Below are 18,169 nucleotides of genomic sequence, written 5' to 3'. Positions count from 1 at the left end.
AGCTCAGATTAGACCCCTAGCCTGCGAACCTCCATATGCTGCAGGTGCGGCCCTAAAAAGACAAAAGAAAAGAAAAGAAAAGAAATTGGTGATAGATAATAAGCTAACTTTATCAAAAGTTTTAATTAGCAATTACTAATTACTTAATACAGCGTGTGCCTCGCTATGTAATGCAAACCGTTGTCATGAAAACTGCTTATGCTTCAAATACTCTAGTTGACATTAGTGAATCAAAATTTTTTGGAGTGCTTTTCATAAAACAAAGACTAATTTTTACCTTTTTCTGTATTTTTCCCCCTTTTTGTTTTTTTAATTCATTTTCCTATTTAACTCTTTTGGAAAATATTTACTTCTCCCTCAAACAATCTTCTCCCACACATAGTTTTATCAGTACACTAAATATATGTTTATGGTACCCTGTTCTAATATCAGTAACTTAATTATCAAAAATATATCTCATTCATTTAGACATTCTGTTACCTGTGCTAAGGATGGCAAAAAAAAAAAAAAAAAAGTGTTTGTATTCTGTCTTTCATAGACTTACATTGTTTTTGAGAGTCATGATTTATTTGAGAATATGAAATAAATCAACATTTAATTAATACAGACAATATTATAGATGCTAGACAACAGTACAAAATTTATCAAGTGAATACAAGGATGAAACGATGTCCTTGATTTGTCACTTTAAGGATAAAATGATTGCCCTAAATAGAGAGTAGCTTTAAACTATCATTTATTGTGCCCTTGCTTTGTACTAGGTTTGTATTAAGAGCCACAGAGCTCATTTAATTTTCAGTATCTCTTTAAAGTAGGTAGAGATGGTATTTTCCTGACACATTGTTGAGTAGGCTTTAAAGGAGGGTAGAATTAGCAATAAGAGGTAGGAACATAATCAGAGGCTAGAGTGCAAAGAACAAGCTATGTTTAGGGGTTAGCGAGTAGCCCTTTCTCCACTGGAGGATTAGTGGAGAAGGAGGTCTGAAGAAGCACACTTGAAGACAAGCGTGCTAGGTAAAGGAATGTGAACTTTATCCAGGAGAGCAGTGGGAAGCCACAGAAGGATTTTAGTCCGAGGAATGAAAGAACATATGCACTGGACGAAGGTTAATCTGCAAAGAGGGAAGGCCTTGCAGATGGGAGTCAGTCAGGAAGCTCTTATAGCAAATAAGCTGGGAATGATAAAGTCTGAATTCTGGTGGTAACATGGGAAAGAGAGAGGGATAAATATAAAACATTTTAAAGTAGAATTGACAAATCTTAGAGACAGAAGATAGCTAAAAACAAATCCAAAAATCTTGGCATATTTGACTAAAAGTATGGCTATTACTGCTCTTTATTTAGGAAAGATTATTTTGAATTAATTCAAATCAAAATTTTACTCAAAACCATTTTGTACGTTAAATACTCCTAGGAAAGAAGTGAATGGATTAGAAATTACTTAATTTGTATCTTTTAATTTTTTACTTTTATACCATAGATTATCTGAAAAACATGAGTTGGCAATTATATAAATTATTTGTTAATTTTATATCAGTTTATTGAACTTGTGTTTGAAAAACAAAAACAGTAGATACATGAGATCTATTGTTGCTTAAAAGAAAGACTAGAAGTAAAAAAAGACCTACATTATACACATCAGTTAAAGTGCTGAATAGTCACTGACTATGCAGTCTATGTAGACTTAGGCTAGTCTCTGCCTGCCTGAATTCTGAACTTTTTATAAAGTTTAACAAACACAGATACAGCCTTTGCCTGTAAAATCACACTTGAGCTGAGATATGAAATCAGAGATAGGAAATTTTGTTACTTCTTAAAACCCAGTGTGTATTTTAATGTTTTGTTATTCATTTCACTGTCATTTAACAGTGTGTTTGTTGTTTTAGCAAAAAGTAGCAATATATGTTTCTGATAGAATCCTTTGAGTTGGAAAGGGTACACATAAATTGTATTAATGTCAAAGAATATCTTGATTTCAGGATGCCCCTAAATCGGGTACTAGTTGCAGCTCTCGCTGTTCAAGTTCCAGACAGGATTCTGAGAGCACAAGGCCAGAATCTGAAACAGAAGACGTCTTATGGGAAGACTTGTTACATTGTGCAGAGTGCCGATCATCTTGTACCAGTGAGACAGATGTGGAAAATCCTCAAATTAATCCATGTGTGAAAAAAGAATATAGAGATGACCCTTTTCATCAGGTTGGTTTACAGTGTTGGATTATGTGGGGCTATCAGTCCAGCTCTCTATATGTACAGATTTTACAGAGGTGAAGAAAAAGCTTACACTGAGTTAAAATAATGTTCTTGTATTTTTTTTTTTTTTTTAATGTGAGCTGTGGTTTGGCTTCATAAGAACATAGAATCTCAGTGTTTATATGATTTTGTCGCTCACCTTGCAAACATATGTTCCTCAGAAGTTGCTGGTAAATGGGGTTTTATATGTCAAATTGTATTTGAGTTGCATTGGTTCTTTTCTCACTCAGCATACTTCATGGTCAGATTCACCTGTACCTGTGGCCTTAACATCACCTGTAAGATAATAATTTGCAAATCTACCGCTCATGAATATCAGATTTGTATCTCCAAGTGCCTATGTTAATGCTGTCCAACAGAAATATAGTAAGAGTTGTGTAATTTAAATTTTTCTAGTAGCCTTTTGAAAAACATTTTAAAAGGTGGGATTAATTTGAATATTTTGTTTAACCCAATATATTCAAAATATCATCACTTCAACATACAATTAATATGAAAAAATATTAATGAAACATTTTAATACAAAGTTTCCAAAATCTATTGTGAACACTTGCAGCACATCTCATTGGACTAGCCACATTTCAAGTGCTCAATAGCCACACTTGTTATTTTATAATAAAATTGAAGGTCTGCATATTCTAGGACTCTTTTCTTTTCATTCTAAACATACTTGAGAAGATGAACCCAAGGGACATTAAAAAATGTTCGTTGCAATGTATATGATAGTGAAAAATGGAAAATAATGTGATAGCCAATAATATAATAAATAAATCATGGCATGTGATAGAACAGTATACTCAGTTGCATACATCAAAAAGAATAAATCTCGTGACTGTAGCTTTTGAAAAAGGCAAGTTGCAGAATTATTCATAAAATTACCACTTATAATAAAATTTTTAAAAATGCAGGCTTGTAGTTTGTGAATAATAGCATATGTAGTAAGAGTATAAAAAAATGCAAGGGAGGAGTTCCCATCGTGGCTCAGTGGTCAGCGAATCCAACTAGGAACCATGAGGTTGCGAGTTTGCTCCCTGGCCTTGCTCAGTGGGTTAAGGATCCGGTGTTACTGTGAGCTGTGGTGTAGGTTGCAGACGCGGCTTGGATCCCGCGTTGCTGTGGCTCTGGCATAGGCCAGTGGCTACAGCTCCGATTCAACCCCTAGCCTGGGAACCTCCATATGCCGCAGGAGTGGCCCAAGAAACGGCAAAAAGACAAAAAAAAAAAAAAATGCAAGGGAATAATAAATACCACATTTAAGATAATAGATTTGAAGAATAAAAGAAGGGAATGAGAGCAGAGAAGTCTACAAAATGAGTTTCAATTTTGTCTCTATAATTTTTTTAATTAAAATATCTAGTGAAATGGGGGATAAAGTAAAAATATGCTAAAGCTTAGTGTTGCTATTCTTTATCTGATTGAAATGTTGCAATTAAAAATATATCCATTCATCTTGGCTTCAGCTTCAGGAAAAGTGTCGGGTGGGGGAGAGAAACTTTGCCACAGAGGGTTGAGGAGTGAGGAATGATGTTTAAGAAGCATGGCCTTGACAGAGAAAATGAAGGAATGTTGTGAACATACTTGAAGGAATGTTGTGAACATACTTGAGCACTTGAGCACTTATGTGCAGAGGAGAAAAAACAGAAGGGAAGAATTGAAGAGGTAGAGGAGAAAAAGTTGTTGAATGAAGTTTCTTAGGGTTCTGGAGGGGAAGCATAATTAGGAAGCTTAGCCTCCAGCAGGGAGCGGAATACATCCTCTGATGAGATAGGAGGAGGAGGAAGAGTACATGAAACAACTGAGATTGTAAGAGAATTACTGCCTGATGGTCTCTCTTTTTTTTTTTTTTTCTTTTGAAGTTCAGGAGGCCAGGTGGTATATTAACAATAAAGAAGTGAGATAACAGGATAAGGGGTTGTGGATGGTGGTGAAGGCTTGATGTTATCATTTGTGGGAAATGGAAATGGTGGAGAGAGTGTATGTGTTTGCATGTGTTCAGGCCAGTTAATGCATTGAAAGAGTCATACTGCCGCATTACTGAGAGTCCAGGTGGAATCTGAAACCATGAATTTGTAGTTGCCCATCCTACACAGTTGTGTGATGTTCTCTGGAATAGTTGTAATAATAATAGCAAACTTTTAATAAGAATTTATTATATACCATGTGGTATGCAAAGTAATCTAGATGCATTATCTCATGTAATTCTCATGACCTATGACAATGTAGTTTATTTTTTATTTAGGTGAAAAAATGGAGGTTTAGAATTAAATAATGCACTCAGAGTCATTCAGTGTAGGTGCTAAGTAGTTGCTCTTCAAGGGTTGCTATCTAAGGGAAGGATATGCTGGTTGAAATAATGAATATAATAGAATCTAGACATGATAGATTGAGAAGGAAATAAAACCCAAGAAGGGACTGATAGATAGAAGGATATGTGTGTTCCAAGGAAAAGTGTTTTTTGAATTTAAAGTTTGAGAGACCTGGTAAGATGAGAGGTTGTGTCTGAAAACTCATTTCAGTTCTCTGTGGTGACAAGGTCCAAGGTATGACCATGGAAATAGTTGAAGGTACCTGGAATTTAAGAACTGAAACAAATATAATGAACAATGCATGAGAAAAGGGTGTTGGATGAGTCATCTGCATATTCATCTAAGTCGCTGAGGGTAATAACTGGAATTGAGGTTTAGGAAAATGCCTCTGAGCTATTTTCCCAGCAGCCCTATAAGCAGCACAGAGGCAGAGACCATGTGTTGTTTTGCTCTTCATTGTATCACACAGTGCCTGGTACATAGTAGGTGCTTAATGAATATTAGTTGAATGAATGAATGAAACAAAAAAATTTCAAAACATGCCAGTTAGGCCTTTATTAAATGATGAAAAAATTATTTTTAATGAATGCCCAATATACAGAATAAATTGTCACTAAACCTATCATGCTACTTTGTTTCCTTTTTTTTTGGTAAGATAAAATTTTTTTAATATTTAGATACTCTGAATATCTTATTATAGTATCCTAAGTTTACATTGGTTTTGCTTTTGGATTACAGACTTGATTTTAGACACATTTCATATTCTCAGGCTTCCAAAAAATAAACTGATGTTTTCAGTTTTATTAGTATCCATGTAATGGAAATTAGTTACCTTTATTGAAAAGCTGTCTGGCTTTTTTCTTGTTTGACCTAGGTTTCTATTAGGTTTGGGAGGACCCTTTTCTGCCTACCATGAAGACTGAAAAAAATCTCTCTTCATCAAGAAGCACTGAGAATTTGAATCAGTGTATCCTAGTCAGGATATGACCATACTTGTAGCTTTGTTTTGTTTTATTTTCTTTTTAATAGTTAGAGAAACATTTCTAAAAGAGAAAATTTTTCTCCTGTGATCATGGCTGAGCATGTAATAAAATAGAAGTCCACATTCAAGTGAAATTCATTTTTCAGCAGGTAAAGCCATATTTCAGTGGTAACAGTTCTCACAGGTGGAAGCTTCAAGAAAGCCATTGTCACAGTGAATTTATTTGAAATAAAACATGCCATGATTTACGTGTTTTAATGTTTTCAGGCAGTTGTGAATAAAGAAAGAGCAAAGCGGTTGAGATTTTGATGAGGATGAGGAACAACCATTGAAAGAATTCTAAATTTTATATTGAAAAACAAGGAAGAACTTACATGATAAAATTATAAAGTGGAATTATTTGCTCTGATGTTTTCCCTGAGACTTTATAAGTTTCATGTAATGCATTTGTTCATACACTGAAAGCTGTACATGTTTCAACAAGACTGTTTTTCAGAGTTTCTAGACATACACACACACACCCCTATATTTTTAAAATTAACTCCTTTTTAAAATTCTCCAGTTTCTAGTTGCTTTCTACTCTCTTGCTTTCTGCCTTTCTAGAAATAGGAGAATGCAGTTAAATGCTAGTTAGAGTAACCGGGAAGATGAGTGGCAAAATGAGTGCTTTTGGAAGGAGATTGAAGCACTTTTTGATTTCCTGTTTCTGGACATTCTTGGTATTGTTCATGTAATTCACTGTTACATACTGAAAAGAGAAACCTGTATCTCAGTGGTTGAAATCTGTTGCCTTTCAGGCCCAGGTTTTTCTGTTCAGCTTCTCATACTTGTTGCTAGCTTTTTAGTTCTGTTATGTTTCTTTTTTAAAACAAAAAATTGTATTATAGTTGATGTACAATGTTCTGTCATTTTCTGCTGTACAGCAGTGACCTAGTTATACATATACATATGTATATATTCTTTTTTCAGTTATGTTTCATATTATTAAATTTCCATGGAAAGTTTGATATGTATTTTGGTGCGTATTGTTTCTATTCCAAACTAGAATATTTTGTTTGGAAATAAATTATAAAACATTATTGAGGAACTGCATGAATAGTTAATAACTGTCATAACTCTTTAAGACTCTCCAGTAGTAAAATATATACCACGAAGTTTATATTGTATATTTATTATTTATATGAAAATGGTATATCTTTGGGAAAGATAAATTTTTAGAGGAAATTTCTTCATAATCAAATAACTGAATTAAAAGAACTTTGCTGATAGTTTGCTGGTATGACTACTGGCATTCTGTTTTGCCTGTATTTATCAGTTTTTACTCTGTTTATAGGAAATATGGTATATAGAGCCTAACATAAAGAAAATTAATGTATGAGGTCAGAATATTTTCCTCTCTCTGTTTTCTTGCATACTATTATATTATTTTATACCTTTAATTGAAATGAATCTAATGAATCAGTGCAATTTTACTCCCCCAGAGGAAAACACTATATTCCTTAAATTTACAGAAACATATCTTTACCATATTTGAATCACATTTTTGTGGTTAAATTACATTATTCTCCAAAGAATAAAAACTCTGAAGTAGATTCTTGTGTTCATTGTTAGAATTTTTCTTTTTCAATTTTTCAATTAAAAAAAAATATTTTTAGCTGTGTCTGTGGCATGTGGAAGTTCCCATTCCAGGGATCAAACCTGTGCCACAGCAGTGACCTGAGCCACTGCATTGACAACACCAGATCTTTAACCCACTGAGCCAAAGAAACTCAAATTATTTTGATGAAGTATATTATAAAAATAAGTTAGAAATACTGTCATGTGGACAAATTTATCCCATCCTGGGGCTAATCTTTTAGTGTTACTTCTACCAATATCTGATAATGAAAGATTAGTATTATATTAATGTTGTTACTATCTTTATTTTTATTTTTTAATTATTTTAAAAAAATTCTCTTTTTAGGGCTGCTCCTGCGGCATATGGAAATTCCTAGGCTAGTAGTCGAAAGGGAGCTGCAGTTTCTGGCCTATACCCCAGTCACAGCAATGCCAGATCTGAGCCACGTCTGCAACCTACACCACAACTCACAGCTAGATCCTTAACCTGCTGAGCAAGGCCAGGGATTGAACCTGCATCCTCATGGATACTAGTTGGCTTTGTTACCACTGAGCCACAGCAGGAACTCCTGTTGCTATCATTAACCCCAGCTATCCTATTGTAAAGTTTTATTTTATTTTTTTTTTGTCTATTGTAAAGTTTTATTCCTTTAATTATAGATCTGAAAGAAACAAAAAACCCAAACAAACTTAAGTATTTGAGTTTTATTTTCATTAAAGCTTTTCTTTTTACCTTTTATTCCTTGAAACCTTGAAAGAGACTTTAATTCTACTTGGGAGAGTACTTCTAGTTCTTTGTGCTTCAGGGTGTAATATTTGCTCTGAAAGGGAAAAAAAAACTAAATCAATACTTTGAAAAAATGCTAAATTAAAGAATCAGAAAAGTAGCTAATTCACATATTAAGGGTAGGTGTGTATCTCAGAATGAGGTTGGATCACTGTTTAGTGTTTCAGAGAGGTTCCAGTCTCAGCTGTTATTCTTTTATATTGAATGATCATAAATTGGACAATCAGTAATATAAGCAGTCATTATGAATAGGATGTCCATTTATCTTTGAACACTCATATGTTAAGAGTTATGTACATTGATTTACAGACTGACAAATAAGTGCTTTTGCTGACAGATTTTAGAGTGTTTCTGAACAATAGGTTGCCTAATATATGTTATAAAAAGTTAACTTGTATGTTTTTATAACTAATTTTTTACCACCTCTTCATTGTATACAATGTTAATTTTAAGATAGAATTTTAGTGTTGTTGAAATTGCGCATTATATAGCTATGCCCTGGTGTATGTGTGTGTGTGTGTGTGTGTGTGCGTGCGCGCGCGCGCTCTATAAATAAAATATGATAAATGCATTCGTCAATTTCTACTTTTAATGTAGATACATTTGTGTGTATAGAGCTATATATACACACATACATATTTTATTAATGAAATGCAATTAATATATTCACCAATTTCTGTTGTTTATTTATTTATTTTTTTTAGAGTCATTTGCCCTGGCTCCATAGTTCCCACCCAGGATTAGAGAAAATAAGTGCTATTGTATGGGAAGGCAATGACTGCAAGAAAGCCGACATGTCTGTTCTTGAAATCAGTGGGATGATAATGAACAGAGTGAGTTTTAAATTTTTATTCTTTTAGTTCACGGATAAGAGTGGTTATTAATATATTAAATGATTACCGGAATGTTATATTTACAACCTACTCACCTCATTTCTTCAATCTGAAAAAAAGTTATTTGTAATTGGCTGTGATTTAAACTGTGAGTTGTCATCAAATCACTCTCATCTTTTAGTGTTTTTCATTCTTTTGATCAAGAATAGATGATATAGGAGTTCTTTTGTGGCACAATGGGTTAAGGATCCAGCGTTGTCACTGCAGCGGCTTAGGTCACTGCTCTGGCAGGGGTTCAGTCCCTGGCCTGGGAACTTCTACATGCCATAGTCATGGCCAAAAAAAAGAATATACAATTTAAAATTTTTTTGTTCATGCTATTCTTTTTTCTTTTTTTCCTTTTTTTTTTTTCTTTCACTGGAGCAAATTTAGCAGCTGCTAGATATATACAGGTGTTGATGAAAATTTATTTTTCTGTATCATTTCTCCTGGGTCATGTATTTATTATTATTCAAAACATTAAAAAATTCAAACTGGAAAATTTGTGTTGATGTTTGCCTATTTAAATATATAGAAGTAATGCAACTAGTGATAAAAATTTTGAGTATTTGTGGAGTACAAATACTATGAATTTTATTATAGTTTTTCTTATTTCTTTTAGCAGATCATTACTACTTTTTAATTTTTACCTAATTCCTTTGGGCAACTAGGCATGATTTAACTTGCAGTTTTAAATTTCTTGTGTTTGTTACACTAGAATTGTTCTGGACACTTTGTATATGATAGCAATTACAATAACTAGTTTCAGAAATTGACCTACTTCGTATTACCTATCTCTGAGCAGTGAAAAGCTATTACAGGGAATCTAAAGTCCTTAGATTTGGTTGATACTGTATACTTTAACTATCTGAACTAGCAGATTTTTGCATAATGTATGATATGATGGTAAAAAAGTAGATGATATTTAAGATCCCTCTCAGTCCTACCAATTTTGTATTTTCTCATTATTTAATTTCCACTTTCCTTTTTTATAATTCCCCCACCCTCTTTTTCTTATTTAACTTTCCCCCCCAGTATATTCTTTCTTCTAAAATGGTTTTAGAGTTTGAGATATCCATTTGTGTATTGAATCTTTGAAGTAAAATAAGAATTATAAATTTATCAAATCAGTGTAATTGTAGATTTTTCTTTAACTGAATTTAAGTGGATATGATAGCTCATTTTTTAAGTATTGCAGTATTTGTAAATATTTCTGACTTTTTATTTTTATCTTTTTAGGGCCACACCCATGGCACATGGGGGTTCCCAGGCTAGGGGTCACATTGGAGCTGTAGCCACCAGCCTACACCACAGCCATAGCAACGCCAGATCCGAGCTTAGGCTGTGACCTATACCACAGCTTGCAGCAACGTCCAACGTCAGATCCTCAACCCACTGAGCGAGACCCCAGGGTGGAACCTGCATTCTCATGGATACTAGTCAGATTCATTTCCACTGAGCTACAGTGGGAACTCCATTTCTGACTTTTAAAATAATGAGATACTGGAGTTCCCATTGTTGTGCAGCAGAAACAAATACGACTAGGAACCACAAGGTTTCGGGTTCGATCCTTGGCCTCACTGAGTGGGTTGAGGATCCGCATTGCCATGAGCTGTGGTATAGGTTGCAGACATGGCTCAAATCTGGCATTGCTGTGGCTGTGGTGAAGGCAGGTGGCTTCAGCTCGGATTCAACCCTAGCCTGGGAAACTCCATATGCCACAGGTACAGCCCTAAAAAGCAAAAAATAAATAAATAAATAAAATATATAAAATGAAATAATGAGATACATAGAACTCTTTTTCAAGATCCAGGTAAGACTGAGTTAGTAAATCCTTTTGCATCTACTTGGTAAATTAAAGATCTGGTAATGAACTGTTTTTAAAAACCGGAAAAATAATGACATTTATATGTAATAGGTCTCAAACTTTGAGTAAATTTAAATTTCATTATTCATGTATTAAAACTAGTATATTTTAGCAAAATGATTTCATAACGCTTCATTAGGAATTCATTTTACTATAGATAAAATTTGTGTAAGGTTTTTTTTTTTTTTTCCTCTCTCTCTCTCTCTCTAAAGGTTAACAGCCATATACCAGGAATAGGATACCAGATTTTTGGAAATGCGATCTCTCTAATCCTGGGTTTAACTCCATTTGTTTTCCGACTCTCCCAAGCTACAGACTTGGATCAACTCACAGCACATTCTGCTTCAGAGCTTTACATGATTGCATTTGGTTCTAATGAAGATGTCATAGTTCTTTCTATGGTTATGATAAGTTTTGTGGTTCGTGTGTCTCTAGTGTGGATTTTCTTTTTTTTGCTCTGTGTAGCAGAAAGAACTTATAAACAGGTAGGTATAATAGGCTTCTGAACAGAAGAATTTTTTATCCTTTTCATAATAGTCAAAGTATTCCTGAAGTATTTTAGTATTTCATTAAATCATTTTGACCTGCTAATTATTTTCCTATTTTGTTTTTATAATACTTAACCAAATAAAATCTTAATAATCTTTATTTTGTTGATTTTTGTTTTTATGTGGTAATCTACTTGAAAATTAATTTTTATCTTAATCTTTTTTAGCGATTACTTTTTGCAAAACTCTTTGGACATTTAACATCGGCAAGGAGGGCTCGAAAATCTGAGGTTCCCCATTTCCGATTGAAGAAAGTACAGAATATAAAAATGTGGCTTTCTCTCCGGTCCTATCTTAAGGTAGAATGGTAGTGATAAAAGTAATCTTAACGTGCTGGCTCCCTCTCATAGTTCCAGTTTCTTTGTCCATATGTATGTATGTCTAGATTTATAGTCATATTTATACTCATATGGTGCTATGTGGCCATGCTTAGTGTTCATTTCGATCTATATGCAGAAATTCAAAGTAAATATTAAACTGGTTCTTTACAGTAAGATGCCTGAAGTCTGAAAGGCTTAAATGCATTTTAGGTAGATGATTCAAGATCAGATATCCTAAATTTATCTTCGTTCATAAATCTTAACAACTTCTACTCATTCAAAAGCGAAATATTTGCTACCAAGAATGGTTATCACAAGCCAGCAGAGGGAGCCCACTGCTTAAAAAAAAGAATTAACAACAACAACAAAAAATCTGTCAATGAGTTGCCTCACTGAAGTGGCCTATTACTATTTGGAAGTATTAGCTAAGCCATCCTTTTCATGCCATTCTTTTCCTTTACTCTTTTAAAATAACTTTCCTAATTATGAAATTAAGATATAAAAACTCAGGAGGGAAATGGGAAACATCTGAATTAGTTTTAGGAAAACACTTTTTCTGAGGATTATTTCTTTGTTGCATTAGCAGTGAATTTCATTATGTATGTAGTAATCATGTCTTAATAAATTTGACTGAAAGGCCAACTACCCTCTGACATACTTAGATCTTCAGTGCTTTTCATTTTGAAGTAACAAGGAAAGAATTAGAAAATATTTGTACTATTTGTCTACCCTCCTATTTAAAAAATTCGTTATTCTCTTTATTTAACTTTTTAAATTCAACTTAGTCCCCATTGGGAGATGCATACAGACTGGTGTAGATTATTTTCTCTCACTGTGACACCTCTGGAAGGATGGGTATGATTTTTGTTACTTGGCTAAGTGAGAAGCCACCTAAAATTTCCCCTATCAACCCTGAGTAGATAAGGCATTCTTTTATGCATTGAAGAAAATATGTGAGGAAAACATGTAACCCCAGACCTAAGAATTATTCTGGGTACTGACTTTCACTCTTGCATTTCCATCATTCAGTTTATCACCAGTTCCCACCCTTTCTGCTTCTAGAATATATCTTGAATGCCTTTACTTCTCTTTTTTTTTTTTTCCATTGCCACCCCACTAATTACAACAACTGATCATTTTCTGCATTGGTCTACTTCAGTTGCCTTCTTTTTTATTTGGTCCTTTTAGGGCCACACTCACAGCATGTGGAGGTTCCCAGGCTAGGAGTCAAATCGGAGCTGAAGCTGCTGGCCTAAACCATAGCCACACCAATGCCAGATCCAAGCCACGTCTGCGACCTACAGTATAGCTCACAGCAACACCGGATCCTTAACCCACTGAGCAAGGCCAGGGATTAAACCTGCGTCCTCATGGATACTAGTCAGATTCATTTCCTCTGAGCCACAATGGGAACTCCCAATTGCCTTTTAACTGGCCTCCCAGCTTCCTATTCCCCGCTTTTAATATTTCCTTCAGTTTCCCACCAGAGAAGTCTTAAACATGGGTTTGACCATATTCTTAAAACTCTTTGAAGGTTCTCCCTTGCTCTTAGCATGAAGAACACAGTCTTAACAGGGCTTATAATGCCCTTGGTGTCCCAGCTTCTGCAGATAGCCTAACACTCTTGTTTTATTTCAAACACTTTCTCCCTGCTTTCCAGCCACACTCTACTGCTTCAGTTCTTTGAATGCACCTTGATCTTTTCTGTTTTATACTCTTGCTTATACCCTTCTTTCTGCCAACAACACTGCCTTGTTGCCATCATGCCCCTGCAGCTTAGTTTGGTGTAGCTCTCACTTCCTTGGGGAGATCTTCCCAGGCCTGCACAGTTTTGGAGGGAACTAGGATGTAGGCCTGGGATGATCTCTTTGAGGAAGTGATATTTATACCAAACTCCCTACCAGTTTTCTCAAATTATTCTCTACCTTTTCTTCATAGCACTCATAACAACTTATATATATATATGTGTGTGTGTATACACACACACACACACACACACACACACGTATGTTTATCTGTGACTGTGAGCTTGATGTCTGACTCCCTGTGAGTTCCTGTGAAGAAAGGGTCCTTGTCTGTTTTGCTTTCTGTTATATTTCCAGCGCCTAGCACAGTGCTTCATTCTGAGCAGATGCTCAAAAAACATGTTCAATACATGATTAGTGTTTGACAAAATGGAATATTTGAAAGTTACCCTAAGAATTCTAAGCTATATATTCACCATGTTCACTGTGTTGCAAATCCTCAGGAAATAGTAACACTTTATAATTAAAATTTATCTCACAAATAAGGAGTATTTTCAATGTTGTAAGCTCTGATTACCACCCAGTGATGGATCAGTACCTTAATTGAAAGTGTGGAATTGCCTGATAATTATTAAATATATTTAAAAGTTTTTTCCCTTTTTCCCCAGCGTCGAGGTCCTCAGCGATCAGTAGATGTCATAGTTTCATCTGCTTTCTTGTTGACTATTTCAGTTGTATTTATCTGCTGTGCCCAGGTGAGTTAACTTGTTCTGTGTAGAAATTAGATAATCAGATCTATAAATATTCAGCCTCATAAGGCTTTCTAATAATAAACAGTCAAAGTAATAAATAATTTGAAATTGACTTTTTATAGTTTTTTTCAGTAGAATAAATAAATGCATCTTTCTACGTCATGAACAGTAGATAGCTTATTCTTAGATGTTTTTTAATTGAACATGTAATAATTAGTTTTCATCTATAATTCACCTGGTTATCTTTATTTCCCTCAAAAGCTTATGAGTCACTAGAGTTATGAAATTGTTTCAGACTATTTTCCATGAATCTCTGCTTGATTTACATTTAATCTTAACTTTTAAAATTTATATCTGAATTTTCACTGTGACTTGACTGCCACATACTCTGAAAACAAATTCTCATTGCCAAAGATTAGTCAAGAAACACAAATGTATCTTGGGCTATGTTCTGTGCTATAGAATTTGAACTTCCATTTCAGGTAATTTGACATACTAAATGACCTGAAAATTCTTCTGCTTTAAAACATCATACAATGGTGGTGGTGGGGACTAGCCTTTTAATATATACAAGTGAGTTTTTTGTATGTATACTACGTATATGTCTGAGTTACAAAGACAGTAAGGGGCCAAAAATGAACATAAAACTGAAAAATAGAGCAGTTAGTTTTATGTGTTAATGCTGTGGCAGCCCCATGAAAAGAAGGTGAAGTGCATTGTCAGTCTCAGTGTCTGAGAGACTTCAGATTTTATGCCCATGTGAGGACAGAAGATGAGATCTCAACCTGCGCTACCTCCTCCTACCCCATAAAGTCAGAATCCTCAAAGGCCTACAGACTTAGTGAAAAGGTGGAGTGAGAAAAACAGTCTGGGGAGTTCCCTCGTGGGCTAGTGAGTTAAGAATCCACTATTGTCACTGCTGGTGCAATTTGATCCCTGGCCCCAGAACCAGGCCCCCAAATAAAAATACTTTATTTTGGGGGCACGGCAAAAAAATGAATAGAAGTGAGATAAAATAACCCCCAAAACAGTCTATCACAACATGGGGAGACAGTGAGGAAGCTTGTTTGATTCTGCCTGGATTCTAGCAAGGAGGCAGGGAACGTCTTTCTTAAGAATATGTAGCCATAGGTTTGCCTTTATTACAGGTTCAGGGTTCAAATATACATTAAAGATCTTGTCCTGTAACTCCTTTGTCAAGAAATTAATGTAAAAAGTGATCCTAGATGCCTGGATATCTGGAAGAAGCAAAACCAAGATTGTTCTTGGGGCTGTGATATCAACCCTAGCTAGGCCTTACAGGATTTCCACAGATAAAGTCCTGTCAGGTTTCAAAACACATGAAAAAAACAATACACCATGAGTGGGACAACCGATCAACACACAGCAGGAGTACATCTCCAGCTCCTTGAGTTTTGATCAAATAGAAACTATATGCTTCTTTAAAATAATTGAAGACATAGATAACACTATGAAAAAAGGACAGATTACATTTGACAAAATAACTAAAGATTGCTTCATAGAAGTAAATAATACAGGCAATGACATGAAAAATACAGCAAGTAGAATAAATAGCAGCTGAAGATGATTAGTGAAGTAGGAGATGGAAGGAATTATCCAGAATATAGAATGGAGATGAAGAAATAAGAGGAGATTGAGACAGGAGATCCAACATATATCTAATAGGGATTTGAAATAGAAGAGGGAGAACCGTATTTGTAGAGATAATGGCTAAGAGTTTTTCTCAATTGATGAAAGATGTTAATTTTCAGGTTTATGATGAACAAGAATCCACAATAAAAATAAATCCACACTTAGACACATTATAGAGAAACTGTAGAACACCAAAAACAGAAAAATCTTAAAAGCAACCAAAAGGAAAAAGACTGATATCTTTACTCACAATTACTTATTGCATCTCAGTGTTTTTTTCAGGGGTTTAATTTTCCATGTTGCCTAAGTAATCTCGTAGTAGTTCTGTCTCTCATGAACGTAAAATCTATCTATTGCTGTCAACAAAAGACACATGAAATGTAGTAAGATTGAAAATTTTTTAATGTAAAAGGATAGAAAAATATATTGTAGATAAATTCTAGCCAAGAGAAAACTGGTGAACTTAACATTAATGTCAGATGAAATAGACTAATTCAAGAAGTGTTACTGAGAATAAAGAGAACCCTGACAAAAATTTAAAGAATTATTCATCAGGAGAATGAAGGTCTAACAAGTCCAGGCTTGTATGCATGTAATGACATAACTTCAAACATAGCTATATACAGCCAAAATCAATAGCACTGTAATGAGAAATTGATAAAATACCACATTGGGAGGTTTTAGCACATTTCTTTCATAATTGATTAAGCAGACAAAATGTAATGAAGATATGTATCTAAACAAGATAGTTAGAATTTTGTTCTATAATTGGAAATGCATATTCTTTTCAGGCACAGGACAGTTTATAAAACTTCCCCATGTAGTAGGTGACAAAGCGATTCTTATTCTGTATAGACTGTTAGCTTGTATGCAGTTAAAGTAAAAAATGATAGCAACAAGAAAAAGTACATTTGGAAATTTCAAAGCATACTTTTATTTTTATTTTTTATTTTTTTGTCTTTTGTCTTTTTTGTTGTTGTTGTTGTTATTGTTGCTATTTCTTGGGCCGCTCCCGAGGCATATGGAGGTTCCCAGGCTAGGGGTTGAATCGGAGCTGTAGCCACCGGCCTACACCAGAGCCACAGCAACTTGCGATCCGAGCAGCGTCTGCAACCTACACCACAACTCACGGCAACGCCGGATTGTTAACCCACTGAGCAAGGGCAGGGACCGAACCCGCAACCTCATGGTTCCTAGTCGGATTCGTTAACCACTGCGCCACGACGGGAACTCCTCAAAGCATACTTTTAAATAACACAAGAAAAAGAAAAAAAAGCACAGTACTAAACTGTAAACTACTGAAATGGTTGAGAATTTTTTTAAAGAATACTGGTATAAATTACTTTGTGTCATTAAAGTTGAAAGCCTATGTGGACAATTTTGTAGAAATGTGTAATTTATTAATTAAAATTGACTCAAAAAGTAACTGAAAACCTGAGAAGATATATAGCCATAAAGCAGTATTGATTCAGTAGTTTAAAATTGTTATCAGAGAGTTGCCTGGTGGTCTCCTGGTTAGGACTTCATGCTTGCACTGTTGGAGCCTGGGTTCATATCCTAGTCTGGGAACTGAGATGCCACATCAAGCTGCTATACTCTGTAGCCAAAAAAAAAACAAAAAATCCCCTAAGTCCATGTGGTTTTACAGATGAGCTTTGCCAAATATTCAAGTAAACAAGTAATCCTAATCCTATACAAAAGCTCTAGTGAATAGAAAAAGAGGGAACATTGCCTCACTTTATGTACTTGATATAACCTTGTTACAATACGAGAGAGACAACATGAAAATAGGAAACAATGAGCTAATTAACTTAGATGCAAAATACTAGGAAGATGAAGCCAGCAACTTAATAATAAATATGCCATGACCAAGACAGTCTATCCCTGGAATGCAAAGATTTTCAGTGTTAAAAAAGTAGGAGGGATCGGGAGCTTGGGCTTATCAGACACAACCTAGAATAGATTTACAAGGAGATCCTGCTGAATAGCATTGAGAACTACGTCTAGATACTCATGTTGCAACAGAAGAAAGGGTGGGGGAAAAACTGTAATTGTAATGTATACATGTAAGGATAACCTGACCCCCTTGCTGTACAGTGGGAAAATAAAAAAAATTAAAATAAGTAAATAAATGGGAAAAAAAAAACTGTTTGTCTAGTTCGAGCTCCTTTAGTTGATTAAAGAAGGAGAAATCATGTGATTATCTCAATAGATACAGGAAATTTCAGTGGTGATTCACAATACAATGACAGGAAAGTAAACTGATCTTAATTTGATATAAATATATACTTCAGAAACTGAAGCAAACATTGTGCGTAGGATATTTATTACCTTGGAGATACTTATTTTAAGGTGAGGAACGAGACAAGTATCCTGTTACTGCTAGTGAGCATTTTAAGGAAGGTTTTAACCAGTGAAGATAGGAAAAAAAATAAATTGTACAAAGATAAGAAAGGAAAAAACAAAAT

General features: G+C 34.6%; 1 protein-coding gene across 11 annotated transcripts in view; it reads left to right on the top strand.

The window, feature by feature from the left end:
- PHTF2 (putative homeodomain transcription factor 2) overlaps positions 1-18,169 on the top strand; it is a 127,716-nt gene that overhangs the window by 97,978 nt on the left and 11,569 nt on the right. For 9 of the 11 annotated variants that reach the window (XM_005667703.3, XM_021102550.1, XM_021102543.1 and 6 more), the window contains 5 exons: positions 1,980-2,198; positions 8,649-8,777; positions 10,896-11,168; positions 11,399-11,530; positions 13,965-14,051. In XM_005667703.3, the coding sequence (XP_005667760.1) occupies positions 1,980-2,198; positions 8,649-8,777; positions 10,896-11,168; positions 11,399-11,530; positions 13,965-14,051 (840 nt within the window). The remainder of the gene's footprint in view (positions 1-1,979; positions 2,199-8,648; positions 8,778-10,895; positions 11,169-11,398; positions 11,531-13,964; positions 14,052-18,169) is intronic. The other 2 variants (XM_021102547.1, XM_021102545.1) reach the window with 1 other exon arrangement.

Source organism: Sus scrofa, chromosome 9 (assembly GCF_000003025.6).
Source record: "Sus scrofa isolate TJ Tabasco breed Duroc chromosome 9, Sscrofa11.1, whole genome shotgun sequence".
NCBI classification, from domain to species: Eukaryota; Metazoa; Chordata; class Mammalia; order Artiodactyla; family Suidae; genus Sus; species Sus scrofa.
The sequence above is the reverse complement of the archived record's forward strand: the minus strand, read 5'-3'. Positions and strand labels throughout refer to the sequence as shown.